Consider the following 18637-nt stretch of genomic DNA (forward strand, 5'->3'; position numbering starts at 1 on the left):
GAAAATTTACTTTTTTCTTTCTATCTACATTTGCCCTTTTACGCCGTCGCTGCTTTGATGATTCCTTTATCTTCAACCATGTAACTGTAATTTATTGATATCTGTTTGCCGCAGAACAGGACACTCAGAATAAATTCATACAAGCTCCTCTAAAATCGCCATTGCTAAATGTGTAACGTTTGCCCTAAAGGTTGATGTTTGCTCAAAGGAATCCTCTAGTATCTTGTTTTATTTTGAAAGTCAAGAACGGAAGTCCAAACTTCGGCTGAGTTTGAACGCAGAGGAACGTGTACTTGTGCTGTGACTGACTTCCGTGATGAAGTGAGCCGTAAACGTCTCGAGCCCTTTAGCCGCTTCAGGGAAGTTCTTCCTTCCAACCTCCAGAGGCTGCGCGTCCATGAGGAAAGTGAAGTAGAATCTTCTCTCGCAGCAGGTTTGTGGACTCTTTATGGTTGTTTGGGTCGGTACTCCGCGGGGTTTGTAAAGTAGTTTAGTTTGTAGTACAGGAGAAGGCGGGTTTGGTTGTTTTGAAGTGAGCTGCGGTTGGTTGTGATTAACATCAAGACTTCACTCACAGCTTTGCTAGTGTTTCTTCCAGCAGACTGGCTGTTCTTCGTGGAGATTCCCATCCTGTCTCTGTTGGCTCTGCTCGTATTTAGCCGCAAACACTCCTCTGCTGGGCGAGGCTGGCCTGAGGACACAACTAACCTTGTCCACTTGTCTCATAGTGTGGAAAAACAGCAGGAAAGTTGGGAAGACTCGGGAATATTGGAGCCTTTTTTGTAACCAAGGATAAAAATGGAATATGCCAATACATTTATGAATTCTTTGAGGCGTCTACTCACTTTGTATAAAAATAAATAATGTTTTCTTTATTAAAATTATGGCCACCAATTTCCTACCCATCACAAAACCCATTTAAGTTGAGGTTTTTTGGGCATTTGTTGGTGTGGCCTGGTCCTTCCAGCTGCAGTTTTTTCTTCTCCAGCCCTGAATGAAACCTTGGAAGGGAGATTTGGTAACATCCTATTCCCTACCTGAGGTCTGACACAGGTTTATTGTGATTAATGTAAGTAATTAATTGGTAAAATCATGCGAGCACATGCTTCTCCTGCAATATGTCTTTAAAGATGAGCTATAGCTGACATCTGTCTGATTCTGTCACATTTTTCCTTTTCTGTCAGATTTTGTATACATACATCATGGAATTTAATTTGATAGCCTTGAAAATGCTATCCTGAAATATAACAGCACATGTGGTAAATGTGAACAAAATCATGTAGAATAAAATAAATATAACTTCTAAAAACATATTTTGATATGTGACTACATCATACATGTTCAATATGTCATTAAAGTCCAGTACTCAAATTTTCCAACCTTACATTCACATGTACCTGCAGCACATTACATTTTCTCTTACCTTTAGATGTTCATGTTTGATGGTGGCCACGCCCCCGTTTATGACGTCACGTCAGTTGCATCATGTGACTGGTTCACCTCCTAAACAATACTGGCATCTGTAAGCTTGTTGCAATTACCAGAATCAATTAATTGTAATAAAGCTTAATGATTTCCATTCTGATATATTTTTTGAAGAGCTGTTTTGTTTAGAGACATAATCTAATTTACTTAAGGTAAAAAACACTAGTCTGGTTTTTCTTTCTGTTTTTATATAAATATAAAAAGTTGATATTTGACATATCCTACAGTGTAAAGTGTTTGAAGTTTATTTGTCTTTGACAAGGCGTGCCATTACCAACACATTAGTTGAAAATTGTCTCATGACAACAATATTGTTGTTTATCCCAAGAATTTCTGAGACAATTTAATGTCTGGCAAGATTGGTTGTTGTGACAGGCCTCGTCACCTGGAGCTCTGCCATTAAACATTTTCAGGATGAAATACTTTTTACTTATCCAAGCTCCAATTTCCAGATTATTTCTTAATTATACTTTTATGAAGTTGAGCATGTTTTTAAAAAGTTAAAATGTATGACAATTGAGATTCCTTGATGTTTATCTACATGGTGCTAGGGATGGAAAGGTTTTCATTCTGAGGTTTGGAAAGTATTGTGACTTTGACCCTGTAGCTACTTGTGGAGCTTTCAATCAGTGCCATAGCTTTAGGTCATCCGTGTGTGTGTGTGTGTGTGTGTGTGTGTGTGTGTGTGTGTGTGTGTGTGTGTGTGTGTGTGTGTGTGTGTGTGTGTGTGTGTGTGTGCTGTAGAAGACATCCATCCATCCATCCATCCATTTTCAGTATTCCCTAGTGTGGTTGGGAGGGTCTGTAGAAGACAATATAATATAAAGTAAGGTGATGAGCAGCCTCTGCTTCTGCTGCAGCATGAGTCTACAGGAGATCAGTGAGAATGTCAAGCTGGCGCGGGAGTACGCTCTGCTGGGGAACTACAGCTCAGCCAGTGTTCTGTACCATGGCCTGCTGGACCAGATCAAGAACTACATGTACACTGTAAGGGACGGCGGCGTTCATCAGCGATGGCAGCAGGTAAACCCTCTGACCACAAACCCACCCATCAACTGGACAGACTGGAACATTGTTGGCTAAGCTTCACTTGATCCCCTGTGATTGGGTTTGATGGGTCTGATGGAACCAGTTTTAATAATATTTATTCATATACAAACCAAAAAGGGGGAAACAACACACATTGCTGAAAACACAAGACAACACTAGTACAGAAATAGATAAACGAATATTTAAATTCCCATTGATGGCAAGAACACAAAGTGTAGGCTGAAAAAAGTGTAGCTTATTCTCCATTCACTTTGTGATGCATAAAGCATCATCACATTCTTTCCTGTATATTTTTCTAAAACATAACTGCAAAGAACTCCAGCTGAGTCTGCAGACAAACTCATGAGAGTAAACATAGTCAGACCTTATTGTCTTTGTCTAACAAATGGCTTAAATACTTTTTTTTTATTTAAAGAGTGAAAAACACCTGAATCCCTCAAAACTGAAGAACTGTTCATCCTGACCTTTAGATAAATCCTTCTCTCTTATTTCATAGTTTGTTACTTTAATTTTAAGGAAACTATACGCCTTGGAAGATCTAGTGATGCCTCAATCAAACATTTTAGTTAAAAATCCTGCTTGTAAATCATCATTCCTTCATTTTCTGCTGGGTACGAAACACACTTGTAGAACATTTTTGTTCTTGCTTTATGTCTTAAGACATTTCAGAACAAGTAGGATTTTCCTAGTAGAACCTCCAGAGAACAACTCCGTGTGTTTAGCGTCCATTAAAAGCCTGATTACCAGGGAACAATCTAGACTCATCTGATCTCCGTCTCCGTTTCTCAGCTGTGGCAAGAAATCAATGAAGAGAGCCGGCAAGTTCAGGACATCATGTCCACTCTGCAGAGCTTTCAGCTGGACACGGCGCCCGCTAAACCCTCCAACCATGACGACTTTGAAATGAGGCCGGCACATGTGGAACCAAGGTATTCCATTCTCTCAGTAACACAGTTTGTATTTTTAGCTCTGTGTTCAGCGCCTGAGTAACAATCTTTGTTCACAATAATCCAGTTGCAGTCATATGATGGAGATTAGGAGCCTTCAGTTCCTGTCGGAGTTCCTTTCACTGCTGCTCTGTTCATGTCAGACCGTTTCTGTGTCCATTTGGATTGAGTTTTTCTTCATTTCTAAGTCCTGCTGCTGATAGTAATTTGATGCTACTGTGTTAAGATGAAGTATTTTCTTATCTGTAAAACCGAAACAAAAGTCTAACTTGGCAAGATGCTCAGTATTCCTCATTTTCAGTTTGTGTTATTTTTGTGTAAAGTTCTCCATATAATTCCTTCTTTATTCTTCTAATATTACGATTCTACACTGATATTATGACTTTATTCTCGTAATTAAATTGAATAAATAAATCGTAGTCTGGCCCTAATATGTAAAGCCCAAATAGATAGAAGCTGTGAAACAAGCTTGTCAAACAAGATGGCCGCCCTGCGTGTGCTGACATCACTCTGCACCATGGAAACACAGGGAGAACATTGGTGGGAAAAGGAATCCAGACTTCCCAGAAATGTCATTTTCAAGATCAGAGAATTCAATTTAATGATAAAATCGATTTAATAATAGTAATAATGGCAATAATATACTGTGCAATATTACAACAAAGATTGTTAGAAGTTTCATATTCCTGAGCCAAGGGATGTTCAGCTGAGTAGAAGTTTATCAAAATGCACATGATGTGATTGTGTATGAAGTCTTAAGAAATGCAGCAGACACATGTACAAAACATTATATTACATTACATTTTATTCATGTTCCTTTTGTTTTACTTTATTTGTGCTATTGTATAAAATGTGTATATAAAGGTTATTTCATCCTTTTTTCTTCTTTTTTTACCTTTTTAATCGGGGCTCTTGCAGACAGTAAAGTCAGTTTTTCATCGTAGAATGAACATTGTGATGATATTGAATACTGTTAATTCACATTCCTATGCAGTGCATTGTGGGCATTTGAGTGCATGACTAGCTGAGCTGTGGATCTCTACAGCTCCTCCAGAGTTCCCATGATCCTCTCTGCTGCCTCTGTAATGTCTCTGTCCTGCTGTCCCAGACACTCTCCTGGCCCCGTCAGGCGCTCCAACTTTCATAAGGAGAGCAAACCCTCCAACCACCGGCTGAGCGCCGCCGTGAGGCCCCACCAGAAGCAGCCCCAGCGGGGGGCCAACGGGGCCGGGGGCCGAGCCTCCAAGGCCAAAGAAAAGAAGGAAGCAAAGGAGGTGAAGGAGGCTGGCGGCAAAGCCAAGGACGACAAGGTGATCAGCCGCTGCTTTCAGTCCTAAACAATCACTTTCATATTCTCTGTTTGCATTCCTGATCAAACAGTTTTCCCTGCTGTTTGGTCACAGCCTGTTATTCCAGTTCTCCTCCAGGTCAGGAGCGTTCCACTGAGTAAACAAGTTTTCTTTTCCACCTGCAGGAGAAAGAGGTGAAAAAGTTTGACGGTACAGGATACGACAAAGACCTGGTGGAAGCCCTGGAGAGAGACATCATATCTCAGAACCCCAGTGTGAGATGGTGAGCAGTCTGAAGGATGGGTTTAGTTTTGGACCTGGATCTGAACAGAACTCTGTCTTTACTGGCCAGATCTGTTAAGCTGATTATCAGGATCTCAGGCTCTGAACTGAAGGGCAGGAATTTGTTCTGGACAAGTGGTTTATTCATCCAGACTCCATCCATCTTGCTGCTTCTATGAACTTGTTGAATCCATGTTGTTTAACTTCACTTTGGTTGTTCTGTCAGACATGCATTTCTTTTGATATTTGCACATTTCTTAGGGACGACATTGCAGATTTGGAAGACGCCAAGAAACTGCTGAAAGAAGCGGTGGTGCTGCCGATGTGGATGCCTGCTTTCTTCAAAGGCATCAGGAGACCATGGAAGGTACACACTGTTTGTCATTATTAATCATCAGACAAAAATGATCAATTACAAATGTCTCAGTTGTTCTCTATCAGTCATTGTTTGCTAGAAATTATATTTCTACAAGGCAAATAAATTCCTAGTAGGAAAAATCAGCAGAGCTGAGCTGCATGGTGCCGATTCTGAGGAAGTGATTTGAATTGGATTCAAAGTGATGTCAGTGAGGTCATTACAACTGATCACAAAACTTTGTCAATATTTCACTAATGGTCAGAAAAAACACAATTTCACAATTGCAGTCTTTCCATTCAATAAGAAATCAAATTAAAACCACATCGTTAAAGATTATCATCATCATCATCATCATCCTACCACTTCCTGCTGTCGTCTTTGTCAGTAGTAACATCAGTGAAAAAGGTGTTTCCATTGCAGTTTCACAAAATAATTCAAATTTTGATGCGGCTGAAAATTCACCTCATTCTGGCGCCAAAACATTTTATAGAAAAACATGAGTTGTTTTTTTCTAAATCGCCGTGTTTCCATTGAGCAAATGGATTTAATTCCAATTTGTGTAGTTCTACGGTCAACGGAAACACAGCTGGTCAGGTTGTTCATGTGGTGAGAAGGAAAAACCAGGAATCCAGCAGGTGAGCATCATTAGGTCTAAACTGCACTAAATATTCTCTTTACATCAGAGGAAACACCTCAGTCCAGATATTGTTCATAGATATTCATAGATTCATAGATAGATTCATAGTTCATAGATTTAAAAAAAAAATATATATTTTTTTTAGTAAGCTGAGTGGAGAAATCAGTTAAGTTTATTTGAATAGCACATTAAATTTCTCAAATGCCATCATCAAAATCATCAGCACACATCATAAATGTCAGTCAATGTTCTAATAATTCTGGTTCAAAGCAGCTCTAACCAGCTGGTTTCTAGCCTTGATTTAAATGGACTCAGTGTTTCTGCTGTCTTTCAGTTTTCTGGAGGTTTGTTCCGGGTTAGCTGTGCATAGAAGCTGAATGCTGCTTTTCTGGTTCTGGCGATCAAATCAAATAAATGCAGAAAGTGACAGGCTGCTCAACTCTAAAATCATCTCAGAGTTTAACATTGAAACCAAACCGGAGCGATGTGGAAGAATGGGGAAAATGGCTGCTCATTGGCTCCAGGATGATTAAAAGGCTCCAGTTATCTCAGAGTAGCTACTTGAAACAAAGATCTGCAAGAATCAGCAAAATCCTGTGGCTTTGGAGAGATTGAGGGGACGGTGGGGGGAAGCAGGAAGTTTGTCAGTTGATCAAAGTAAATGACAAGGAACAGCTCTGTTCTTAGGAACAGCTCTGTTCTTAGGAACAGCTCTGTTCTTAGGAACAGCTCTGTTCTTAGGAACAGCTCTGTTCTTAGGAACAGCTCTGTTCTTAGACAGGAAGCATGTTCCCCAGCCTGAATGCCTGACATGGCAGAGAAATGTCCCTGACATGGTCATGATGCAGTCTGTCACTATGGAAACTGTTTCATGTCCCAGAGTGAGCTGTTCCTTCCAAAATGTCTCTAGTAGACAGCAGAGCATGAACACGCCGAGTGTCTCCGTCATCCTGTGCTGTGATTGGCTGCCTCCTCCTCAGGGTGTTCTCATGGTGGGCCCTCCAGGCACGGGGAAGACTCTGCTGGCCAAGGCCGTCGCTACGGAATGCAGGACTACTTTCTTCAACGTGTCTTCGTCCACGCTGACCTCCAAGTACCGAGGAGAGTCGGAGAAGCTGGTTCGCCTTCTGTTTGAAATGGTGCGCTCACCCTCCATCCAGTCTGGGTCATTTAACACTCACAGCTGTTGTTTCTAAACAGAAACGCCTCATCCTTGACTCTAGCGCTCCCTGTCGTCCATGTTGTTTGCAGGCGCGCCACTACGCTCCCACCACCATCTTCATCGATGAAATCGACTCGATGTGCAGCCGCAGAGGAACCTCAGAGGAGCATGAGGCCAGCAGGAGGGTGAAGGCAGAGCTGCTGGTCCAGATGGACGGTATGGAGGCACACAGAGGTGTTGGGTGATAACTGCACAGTTTCCTGTTCATGTTGACGGCCTAAAACATGAAACTGTCCAGTTGTGGTTGAATGATTAAAGTAGGTCTAGTTAGAATGTTTAACCGTCTGCTGCTTCTTCTGTTATCTGTGCAGGGGTGGGCGGGGCTTCAGAGAACGATGACCCTTCAAAGATGGTGATGGTGCTGGCAGCCACCAACTTCCCCTGGGACATCGACGAGGCACTGAGGAGGCGGCTGGAGAAGAGGATCTACATCCCTCTGCCTTCCAGTAAACTCCTGTCGTTTTCTCCCAACACATTTAGAGGAAATGGACAATTCCACATCACAAACTATTCATGGTCATTAGTGTTGGCTGTATCAGTTGGATCAGGGAAACCGATGCACTGTTACTCTGCCATGTTTTGGTCAAAGTATGATGTATGTGTTCCTCCTGTGTGGAACTCGCCTGTAGTTTCTCAGCTGGGAAAAACACCTGCAGCTACCAGGGAACTGGCTAGCAGCATTGGCCAATGGGAACACTGAACCCTAACCTTGTTACCTTTTCACTACAAAATGCAGATTTAGGGGAGAAAGAAAAATGCTGTGTTTTATTTGTGTTGATAGAAACTACCAATTGGAATATTGCACAGTTGTTTGGTGTGTGTACTTGTGTAGCTATTCTTCTTAGGACCATTTATGGCATATTTACCAACCAGGAAGACCAATGAGTCTTCCTGGTCCTAATACAGTGGATCCCCTTGTTTAGGGTCAGAGGCTTGGCTTAGAGTGAAGGTCTGAATTTAGTTAGGGTTAATAATACACTAGTAATGGGTAGGAATATAACGTTGTGTGTGTAACTGTGTTGAATTTTGTTCCTTGTATTGTCAGTAAAGGGCCGGGTGGAGCTGCTCCGGATCAACCTGAAGGAGCTGGAGCTGGCCAGTGACGTAGACCTGGACAAGATCGCAGAGCAGCTGGAGGGATACTCAGGAGCTGACATCACTAACGTGTGCAGGTCAGACACACACACACACACACACACACACACACACACACACACACACACACACACACACACACACACACACACACACACACACACACACACACACACACACAGTCACTGCTTTCTGTCTTCAAGAGACAAATTCCATTCATAAAGGCCTTTAAAATTTGAGTTGGTGAAACCTGCAGAAAGCCTGCATTAGTCCTTAGCCTAGCCTAGAAACAGCACTACTTCTTAAGGGGCTCGACCTTTGACCCCATCCAGAGCAGTGGGTCCACACAATGCATGATGCTTCTAAATACACACACTGGTAAACATAGTGAGCTTGATGTGAAACACAGTTCACTCTTCATGTTGTTTAACATTCTGCCTTTTCTTTAACTTTGCCAAAGAAATCTTACAAATGTCAGTGTGTTGGCAGCAGACACACTTTTATTAAAGTTCCTGTGAGTGGATAAGTGAGACGGTTCAGAAGTGACTGAACTCCTCTGAGCATGTAAGGAGCGTTTTGAAAGTTTTTTTCCTGTTTGCCGCATTAGAGACGCCTCCCTGATGGCCATGAGGCGACGGATCGAGGGTCTCACCCCGGAGGAAATCCGGAACCTGTCCCGGGACGAGATGCACATGCCAACCACCATGGAGGACTTTGAGTCGGCTCTGAAGAAAGTCTCCAAATCCGTGTCAGCTGCTGACCTGGAGAAGTACGCCAGCTGGATCGAGGAGTTTGGATCGTGCTGAGAAGAAATCGAACCGAACGTTTAAAGATGTTTTAGCGTGAGTTTGGCTGAGCCGTTTGTGTGCAGTCTGATGTGAGCGGATGTTTAGAATGTGAAGTATTGCTGCGCTTGTTTTGTACATAATGTTCAGTTTGAAGTGGTAACATGCTGCTCTGTAGCAAAAACTTCATGTTGTCGTCTATCAGGGAGTTAACAGCCAATCAGGAGTCATTTACTTACTTTTAATTACAATTGATGTTTTGAGACCAACATTTCTTTTTTCTTGTCTTTTGGACAATTTACATTTCTATAAAAGCAACACTAAAGATATTTCTATAAATAAAGTTATTGTTCAATTAAATCAAAGAGCCACGCAAGTCATTTTTTCCGGCTGTGGCTAATCGTCTTAACGTCAATTTCAGTTTTCTCCTGCCCCAACCCCAAGTTGCCTACTCATCTGCATATTTGTGTATAAATGTGTGAGCGTTTGTATGTGAATGTGACTCTAGTGTAAAGCGCTTTGAGTGGTCAAAATTGAAAAAGCACCAGAAGTTCAGTCCATTTACCATTTATCTTAACTTCCTGGTTTAGTTTTGGAAGGAGAAAAGGAAACATTTGGTCTTTGACCTTCTTGGACCAGTTGTGATGCCGTAGTTCTTGCATTGACAAATTTTGCCCATCTGCCAGAGATGATCATTGTTCATCCAGTTCAAAGCAGATGAACTGTCCTGACGGAGACAATTTTAAGAAATATTAAAAATATTAAAAATACATTGAAGCTGTGAAGGGGGTTCTCAGTATAACAGGATCAACAGAACAACATGTTGGTTTGTAAGGAAAGCATTTATTAAGCTAACGTTCCAACCTCAAAACACAATCCAGTTACAGTGGAAACATGTAACACATGGATTCATACAGATTCAACAAAGCCGTCTCAAATATGTTTCATTTTTCATCAACATCTCTAAAACTCGCTGCCTGCCATAAGAGCTGATCTACAGTCTGCGTGGGGCTGGAGCTGCTTCCAGTGGCGTCGAGTCATCATGCAGTTTAGAACGGACTGATGAAATGCCACACATGCATGTTTTTTTATTAAATAAACGGACATCATGCGCTCTGCTGTTTGACTCCAGTCCAGAGTCTTGATCTCAGCTGATCCGAGGAGGAAAAACCCGAGTTTCTTCTAAAAAGTGGGACGAGAATCGACAAGAGTGTTGATGTTTACAACGGCCGGATCGAACGGGTGACGAGAAGAAATGGATGATCTGAGGCACTAGATTACAGAATGTGATGAGATCAGACACATCTGTCCAGTTTTTACAGGCAAATACAAAAAAGAAAAGAAAAAACTAAGTGCAGAGTCAGCATTTCCACAGGTTTCCATCTGTTTGGGAAACAGTAGCTCTGTTTGTGTCCACCGTGCAGGAGCATTATGAGCTACTTCATTTACATTCAACAGAAGCAGCACTAAGTAGTGCTTGTAGTGCCACACAGGCCCCGCCCCCTCCCTGTACTTAACCCCGCCTTCCCCTCCACAGAGGCACTGAAGAACAATCGACAGAAACTCACTGATGTGCAGCAGGCTTCCTTTTGTAACGACATTCAGTTCAAATGTTTCTAAATTGTGACATGAAACATGCCGAGGAAATGATCTGCATAGGTTTGCCGCCACGCGCTGCCTTGTTTCAGTTAAAGGGCGACAGAAGAGCAGCCTGCTGGGAAATAAAAACTCCTCTACTGATGCACCAATCAGTTTCCAGTTGATTAGGATTTTATTTTTTAAGTGCATCAGAACTTTCAGTCTACACATGAATCTTTTTCAGCTCAATAAAAATTTGAGACAAATATTTTTGATTTCTTTATGTTTTGCATACATGCATAACTAAGTCACTATGAAAAAAACTCCAACACCCTTTTTTCCCTCCCTTGTTTTTGTCACAATATTTAGAAAAAATCAAATGAACCAGCAGGTCAGACCAAAAATTGGTGAATCAGGAAAAGCCTGATAGGAACATCTCTCTTCTTTTCTGTTGGTACAGTGCTGCACATCAGCTATTTGCTTAAAAAGAAAAAGATTTTTGGTATCATATAATTGCTGTTGTCTTTTTTTTTATTTGTGCTTTAAATTTTCCTGGTTTATCTCTGGCTTTAAAGGATCTGTTTGCCATTCTTATAGAACAAATATGCTTACTGCTAACCTGATCAACATGGGAAGAGGGAAACCGTCTTGAACTAACTTTATTTTTTTAAAACAGAAACTACTTTATTCTCGAGGTTTGTCATTAAAAGACAAAACAAACAGACATCTAGCTTTTGCATAAGGAAGCATATGCGCTTCCTTTAAAGCAGTGAAATATTTGAAACGATATTCTGAGTGAACATTAATTCCTCCTCCATGTTTGGAAAGCTAGATGAAATGTGTGCCCCACCCCTCGCTGCTGCCGTGGTGGGCTTGGTGGTTGAACTGGGGGACCGGCGCTTTCGTCAGGTGTCAGAACAGTAAACTGAAGTGAAACCATAAGAGTGGATCACGGGTCTGAATGGAAGCAGGGAACAGGACCAAACAGGAAATCAGAGCCAAAAGGAGCTTTATGGAGCTGGGCCGAGCCGTTCTGCTTCAGGGCTGCTTCTCTTCCTCAGGCGCCTCCATCTCCGCCTCCACCTCCACGCTCTCCAGCAGGTTGACCTTCTCCTCCTCTGGCATCAGAGTGGCCGGGTTGATCTGGAAAATGTGCCTGTGGAACGGACCAGGGAGCGCCGTTAAAGGAGAACACAAAATGTTATTCGCCACTTTTGTGGCTAATAATAAGTGTGTTTATTTTAGATTTATAGTAACATCTTTTATATGAAGAATGTAATATGCAGTTAATTATTGACAGTGCAAACAATTTTCAGGCAGAGCATTTTGTTCAGATAAAGATGTTTGTAAAAAGTTTAATCTGTTTTTGTATGCATTAAATATTCAGACAATTACATTATGCCATAACTCAGCCTGTTGCAATAAGCAATGGATCAATTAATTGCATGATAAATTAAAACAAGTCCAATAATTTCCATTTGCATTTTTTTCTCTCTTCCCACTAAAAACTGGATGGTAAAAGTCTCCAGTCTGGTGTTTTGGTCTCAGCCAGACTTTTGCTTTTAGGAAAAATTTGTTTATAGAGACTTTAGGATTCATTTTAATTACTTTTGTATTGTTTTGTTTATTTAAAATGTCTTGCAGTTCCAGTTTTAAATGTTCACTAGAAGTTAAAGTTTATTGATGTTTGAGAATGTGTTCTTGCATTATTATGCCATTACCAATGTAGTATTTGAAAATGCTCTCAAAACAAAGTTATTGTTTATCGCAATAACTTCTGGGACAATTAATCATCCAGTAAATTTATTATTGTGACCGGCCTAGATATAAGTGGTTAAAAATATGATTAATTTTGTGATAAGTCACGTGAAAAAAATTATTAACATTTACATATAATTTTGTTGTTAGTCGACTAAAACTAGTATAAGACAAATAGTTCTGATAACTTAATTATGACAAACTGAACAGCATTTTAGTCAAAAGACCAAACTAAATCAGATCTTGCTGTCTGGGAGACTCACTTGTGTTCGCAGGCTGGGAAGAACAAGTCCAGGATCTTGACGATGAACGCCGATCCGGCTACACCGATCACAACCACCCACATGACCAGGAAGAAGAGGGGCAGCGACTCATAGCAGAAACGGCGCAGGCGCTCCCTGGCCTCCTCCACCCACTCACACATAACCTGAGGAGAGGACAGACAGAGCAGAGGTCAGAGGTCAGGGTGGAGGTCTCCAGGTCTAGTGTGAGACGGTTAAACAGCCTCTTCTCCTGTAGTTCTGCCCTTCCAGTCTCAGTCTGCTCACTCTATGTTAGTTTCACCCATCAGCGTGTTCAGTGAGTCTGATGTGAGCGCACATATCTAAGTGAACAAACAATCGTTTGTCATGCTTCAGTTTCAATCTTACACACACTAGTCATTTACATGTCAAGATTTAAAACAAAGTGAAAACTGGAGGTGCATCAGTCAAACCGTTAGCTTAGAGCTCAGAGCCTTTTTTAATAGATGCTACCAACATGGCAGAGTCACAAAGCCAGACTGTGAAATTCTCACTTGATAGACTTTGACTGACCTCCAGCCTGGACCCGTCTCAGTCCTTAGCCGTTCCAGGTTCACTTACCGAATACGATGATGTCACTTCCTTGGGCGGGCTGCCCATCTCTTTCTGACCCGACGGGCTCGGTTCCAGGTCGTCAAACTCGTCCCCGTAGGTGACGTCGGACAGCAGGTCGGGATCCATCCGCAGCGGCGTTTCCGGAAGCTTCCCTGGAGCCGCCACCTCCTCCTGCGTGGTGTCAGAGTGTCGCTCTGTGTGGGGGTACTGGCTGGTGGTCTGGGACACCAGCTGCTCCTCGTCTGAGGTCAGGGTCACACGCAACGAGACACAGCAGGAAAACAGGAGGAGGAGTCAGGAGCTGCGTTTCCATTAATCATAGAATGGAGCAAATTGAAATTATGAAATTAAATTCGCTTAATGGAAACACGGCAATTAAAAAAAAACTTTGTTTTATTTTTTTTATTAAAAGATTCTTTGCTATGATGAGGTGGTTTTTCAGCCATATGAAAATAGATGCATTTTGCAAAATTACAGTGGAAAAACTGTTTATGAATCACAAGTCACATGATCAGCAGCTGGATGTTACTACTGGTGAAAACAACAAAGTAGAAGGTGACAGGAAGTAGTAAAAGGATGGGGGTTTTTCAGACAATGTGCAGCCAGAACTCTCACAGCATCACAGTTCATAAAAAGTTGTGCGTCATTTGAACATAACTCTCCTGCAAAAATCAACCAAAGCGCAAGACACATAGTCACTTATCGCTCCAAAACCTGAATAAGACATCTCCTCTGATTGGCTGATAGATGAACACCATGGCTGAATTATGAATATATTTCGTGTAACTATTTACATCTGTCGCTGCTGTGATTTTTTGTGACTTATCACATCAACAACCTTATTCACATGTGATTTTAATTTCATTTCTTATTTAGTGGAAACACCACAGTTTCAAATTTGTGTTTTTTTTCCCCGACATTAGCAGAATAGACAAAGATCTGTGGACATTTGGAAACGCGGCTAGGGTCAGAAAACAAACCTCTTCTGAAGTTGGGAGGATCCGTGACGACCACGTCGTTCTCTCTGGGGATCCTGAAGATCTCGCTGTGTCCGATGGGGTAGACGTTGGTGAACTGGGCCAGCTTCTGGAACTCTGGGCTCAGCAGGATTTTCACCTCACACATGTCAGGTTGGTGGACCTTTACAGCCCAAAAGGAAAGGTCAGAGGTCACAGTCCGAGGCAGCAGAGCCTGACCAGAGGAAATTGCCTCAACCTCATCAGGGAGCCAATCAGCTAGCTCCACCCAGCATAGATAAGGTAGGAGGAAGAGTTTACCTCTTTTCCATCCAACTCGATGACTTCACTGAACACCTGCAGAGCCACCACCTCGTCTGAGTCGCTGTACAGCCGGTTCTGGCTCACCATCACCCGGGTAACGGCCGATACCAGGTCCCCCGAGTCAAACTCACTGGTCCCATTACTGCTGTCCACTGGAAGACACCAAGCAGGCATCGACACACTTCTTACATCAACTAGACACCTGGTTTTCAAATGTTAAACAATGTTATTATGTCAAGTAGCTGAATGTGGAAAACATTAGTGAACATCTGTCTTCAAGAGTAAATGAGGCAAACCAATGTTTTTTGTTTGGTTTTATGAATACTTCTGTAAATGAATACTTCCTGGAGGATTTTACTGTTTGTAGATTTCCAAAGATGCACAAGAGAGTCGGCTCTCTAAAGTTCTACCGCTGTTTTATTACAGTTTTATTTTAATAAAGCCCAGTTCACACTACACGATTTTAGAATTGTCGGCCGATTTTCAAAACCTGAGAGATCACACACTAGCCGACCAAAACCGTAGGTATAAGGGGTTCGATCGTAGACTGTGAGGTTTCATTCAAGGACATTCCAATTCCAGATACAAAATCCCATAAAATTCTGCGCTACTGCACCTGGATATAGAGGATACAAACATGGAAACGGTAGCTTTAGTTTGTGGACTCATGTTAACCCAAAAAAGACGTAACAAAAAATCAAAGCTTCGGATTAAGAACTGGAGACTTCACGAGCAAGGATTATATTTGTTGCACCACAATATGGAGGTGAGTTTTTTTTTCTTTTCCTCACAACAAATGCTGTTTTAATTTTTTTGGTTTTGTCGTTTAATTAACCGTTACCTTATAATTTTTTTGCTGTGTTGATGTTGTAGAATATATGCATATACTGGACCTTGTTTCAGAAAACGGAATGACTGAAACATTAGAGTAGCCTAAACTAGAAGAAAGCATTTCCTGCATATTCGTTTTTAGAAAATCAGATGGCAGTTATACTTTTTTTCCCCAACTGACCGCGAAAGGTTAACGTATTCCAGCTCCTTTAATTGAAAGTTAATTGTAAATTTTCTGCCATCCCTCCTGAAGCCGCGCAATATTTTTGCAGCGCTTTGCGCTGGTCACAGTTTTCTGCACTTTTTTCCTCCATTTGCTCCTGTATTTAGACTACAAATAGATGAACACAGCATAACATTTCCTGTATTTTTCCTCTGTTGTGTTATTACTGCAGAATGAAAGCAAAGGCGCCATTTCAACCAAAGGTTAGAATGCGCTTCTAAACCAGATGTACTCTGTTTGTTTTTAAAAAAAAACGATAGAAAAATGATAAAATTATTGCACAAACAAACAAAAAACGATCCATACCACTCTGAACAAGGATAAAGCTTTACTTATGGTTTTATGAAATCTAATTACCTCTAAAGCACATTTCATTCACTGTAGTATTGTAATTCACCATGGACCTTACCAAGCTCCGCCCACAACTGACCCACGTGACCGCAAGTCTCACAAACAAAGCCTTGTGGCGCCTTGTTTCTATGTAAACATGACTCCATTAGTTCATCATTTCTACTGGATTTTCACAATATATCAGCTACTAAATGGACAGAGGAACTAACAAGTTCATGTCATCATCTGGGAGGAGGTTACTGGTTTCTCAGTCACAAGCTGGTTGCAAACCTGAGGCCAGCAGGTGTCAGTCAGTTATGATAGATCTGAACTTTGACCTCAATATGAGAAGCTACAGACTGATAGGAGGAACCAAAGAGCTCTGTAAAGGTAAAGGCAAATCTTCTGAAGTTGGGATATAATTAATTTAATTTCACATAATTATCGCGGTAGAAGCCATTTGTTTGTTAAAATTTTATGAAATATATTTGTTCTAATTGATGTTTGTTGTGAATAATGTAAGAACGAGGTAATTAGTCCAACGTTTAGAAACTACAGCGGCTGTAATGAGCCACAGCAAAGGGAAACAAAGGTAAAATAACCTGAACAGGTGATCAACTCAAAACCACTCCTACCTTTTTACTCTCTCTCTCTCTTTGTAGTTTAAGCACATCCGTTACCGTGGCAACCGCCTGCGCCCAGCAAGACGAGCAAAGATTACGTTAAAAACATAACATTCAGTCCGTTATGATATCAAGTTTCCAGGCTTGATATTTATTTCTAGATTATTAATCAGCGCTTCCCTGAACACAGCGATGGTTGATTGACTAGCTGTACTTGGTGCTAACGTGGCTAACAGGAGTAACAGTTTAGTCCAAACCCTTTTCTGCTAAAATAAAATCTTTAGTGTATGTCAGATACAGACACATTGCATATTGATCTGTTAGCTAACGTCAGACTGTGTAGCAGACAGGCTTCAAGGTGTAGAAGTTGTATCAGTTCTGCCATTATGCTGTACTTAGCTAACCGGAAGCGTGTTTGTGAGACGGCCACCACGTGACCACGTAGAATGGGCATCAGCCAATGAAAAACGGCCCCTCTGGTAAGGTCCATTCGGGATTCCCACCGTGCTTACGTCACAGCGCTTTCTGATTGGCTACCTGTCACATTCAACAGGCTGCCAGTCGGGGGAAGAACACAGACACTGCGATAAACGAGCCAATGTTAAATATCCCCGATTTTAGATCAAAGCAAAATCGTGTAGTGTGAAGTGGGCGTACCTGTCACATTCAACAAGCTGCGTTCTCACTACCAGTCAGGGAAAACCCCACACGCTGCGATAATCCAGCATGTTGAATATGTCCGATTTCAGATGGGAGCGGTCCCGACTTTCTACCGACTGGACCCGATCAGTCCTAAAACACCACACACTGCAGGATGATCGGTTATGATTATCGCAAGCGACAATCTTAGAACTCAGAACGTTCTAAGATTATCGTAAGAGCAAAATCGGACCAAAAAATCGTGTCGTGTGAACTGGGCTTAAGAATATTTTTAGCAAGATGAATATTCAACACATACAGAAAGCAGGAACAGGCATCTAGTTATTAATAGATCACAAAAAGAAAGTGGATTTGTTTGAAATCTGCACCAGCATGCTGGAGTTTCATATACAAACCAGCAATCACCAAAAAACTACAGTGAAAACAGCTGCGAGTGGGCGGGCCTTCACTGGCTCACTACTTTGACATTAAAGTTTGTTTTTTTTTTTTTACATTTTGTTCAAACAAGTGAAATTTTGTTGGTCATGTTTGATTTGTGAAAGCAATAAACCATCCAACAGGGATGAACACCTGCACGGTACCTGTTTATATGATAGTAGAGCAGATGCTAAAGTTCATAGAGGGGCAGCAACATCTGGAAAAAAATAGGATTTCCAAAAAAATATTAGGTGAAAAAGTGAAAAAAAAAATAGACATGGCCCATTAGAAAGCCAGTTATAAAGATTACAGGAAGGAAGGAAAAACTAACGGGCGGATGGATCATTTAGCTTTAGTTCGCTCTGTAAGCTGCAAGGAGAAGTGAAGGAAACTCACAGAGAAGAGCCTGGCAGCTGAACCTAGTGACACCTGAAAGCTCCACCGGGATCTCATTGACCAGGACCTGCTCTTCTCCCACTGATATGTTTAAATTTATCTGGAAAAAAACAAACAAAACAGAAGTGACTCATGAGCTCCACTCCTGATTTCCCAGAAACAGAGGAATCTCAGGAATTATTCCCGCCGTGGCCATGAATTTACCTGTAAGCTGTTGGACTGCAGCAGCTCGGCGTCTGTCAGTGACCCCGCTGTTACGTTAATCAGGATATTTTCCTGCGAGAAAAACAACTAGGTGAGAAATAAGAACAGGAAACACCCGTACGCCTCACTGCTACATTCTAGTGGAAAGACTAACAGCGACGCTAACACCGCACAAAGAACCTCTTTTTTTTTCTTACCGTGTTTAGCTGCTTTGTCGTCGACTCGGCGACAAACAGAAGAACAATAAAACAAACAGTGGGACTCGCCATTTCCGCTTTTAGTTCTCTTCCATCAAAAAAAAGAGTCGGGAAAAACCGTTGCGCACACCTA

General features: G+C 41.6%; 2 protein-coding genes across 3 annotated transcripts; one reads left to right on the forward strand and one right to left on the reverse strand.

Annotated features, from left to right (window-relative positions):
• The first annotated feature begins 290 nt into the window (after window positions 1-290).
• katna1 (katanin catalytic subunit A1) lies at window positions 291-9510 on the forward strand. 2 transcript variants are annotated; one of them, XM_023347271.1, is made up of 11 exons: window positions 291-433; window positions 2346-2508; window positions 3325-3464; window positions 4591-4792; window positions 4957-5054; window positions 5315-5420; window positions 7029-7187; window positions 7300-7426; window positions 7582-7716; window positions 8316-8442; window positions 8973-9510. In XM_023347271.1, the coding sequence occupies exons 2-11, from the start codon at window positions 2347-2349 to the stop codon at window positions 9169-9171; spliced, it is 1455 nt and encodes a 484-aa protein (XP_023203039.1). In that variant the 5' UTR covers window positions 291-433; window position 2346; the 3' UTR covers window positions 9172-9510. The 2 variants fall into 2 exon arrangements, with proteins under 2 accessions (XP_023203039.1, XP_023203038.1); XM_023347270.1 differs by lacking the exon at window positions 291-433 and having other exon boundaries at window positions 2193-2508.
• A 463-nt stretch (window positions 9511-9973) lies between these two features.
• Window positions 9974-18609, reverse strand: ginm1 (glycoprotein integral membrane 1). Its single transcript, XM_023347272.1, has 8 exons — window positions 18505-18609; window positions 18308-18379; window positions 18104-18203; window positions 14621-14775; window positions 14324-14483; window positions 13350-13585; window positions 12750-12913; window positions 9974-11884 (listed from the first exon to the last, which is right to left on the reverse strand). The coding sequence occupies exons 1-8, from the start codon at window positions 18574-18576 to the stop codon at window positions 11767-11769; spliced, it is 1077 nt and encodes a 358-aa protein (XP_023203040.1). The 5' UTR covers window positions 18577-18609; the 3' UTR covers window positions 9974-11766.
• Between the last annotated feature and the right edge of the window lie 28 nt (window positions 18610-18637).

The sequence above is a fragment of the Xiphophorus maculatus genome, chromosome 15, assembly GCF_002775205.1.
Source record: "Xiphophorus maculatus strain JP 163 A chromosome 15, X_maculatus-5.0-male, whole genome shotgun sequence".
Classification (NCBI taxonomy): Eukaryota; Metazoa; Chordata; class Actinopteri; order Cyprinodontiformes; family Poeciliidae; genus Xiphophorus; species Xiphophorus maculatus.

Bases quoted from the DNA above. Each gene is read 5' to 3' on its own strand.
- ginm1 (XM_023347272.1), bottom strand. From the start codon at position 18,576: ATGGCGAGTCCCACTGTTTGTTTTATTGTTCTTCTGTTTGTCGCCGAG. The intron at 13,586-14,323 runs GTTTGTTTTCTG...CCCTGACCTCAG, and splicing joins TCCTCCCAACTTCAGAAGAG to ACGAGGAGCAGCTGGTGTCC. The intron at 11,885-12,749 runs GTGAGTCTCCCA...TCCGTTCCACAG, and splicing joins TTCCCAGCCTGCGAACACAA to GCACATTTTCCAGATCAACC.
- katna1 (XM_023347270.1), top strand. From the start codon at position 2,320: ATGAGCAGCCTCTGCTTCTGCTGCAGCATGAGTCTACAGGAGATCAGT. The intron at 7,427-7,581 runs GTATGGAGGCAC...TTATCTGTGCAG, and splicing joins GCTGCTGGTCCAGATGGACG to GGGTGGGCGGGGCTTCAGAG. The intron at 7,717-8,315 runs GTAAACTCCTGT...TTGTATTGTCAG, and splicing joins CTACATCCCTCTGCCTTCCA to TAAAGGGCCGGGTGGAGCTG.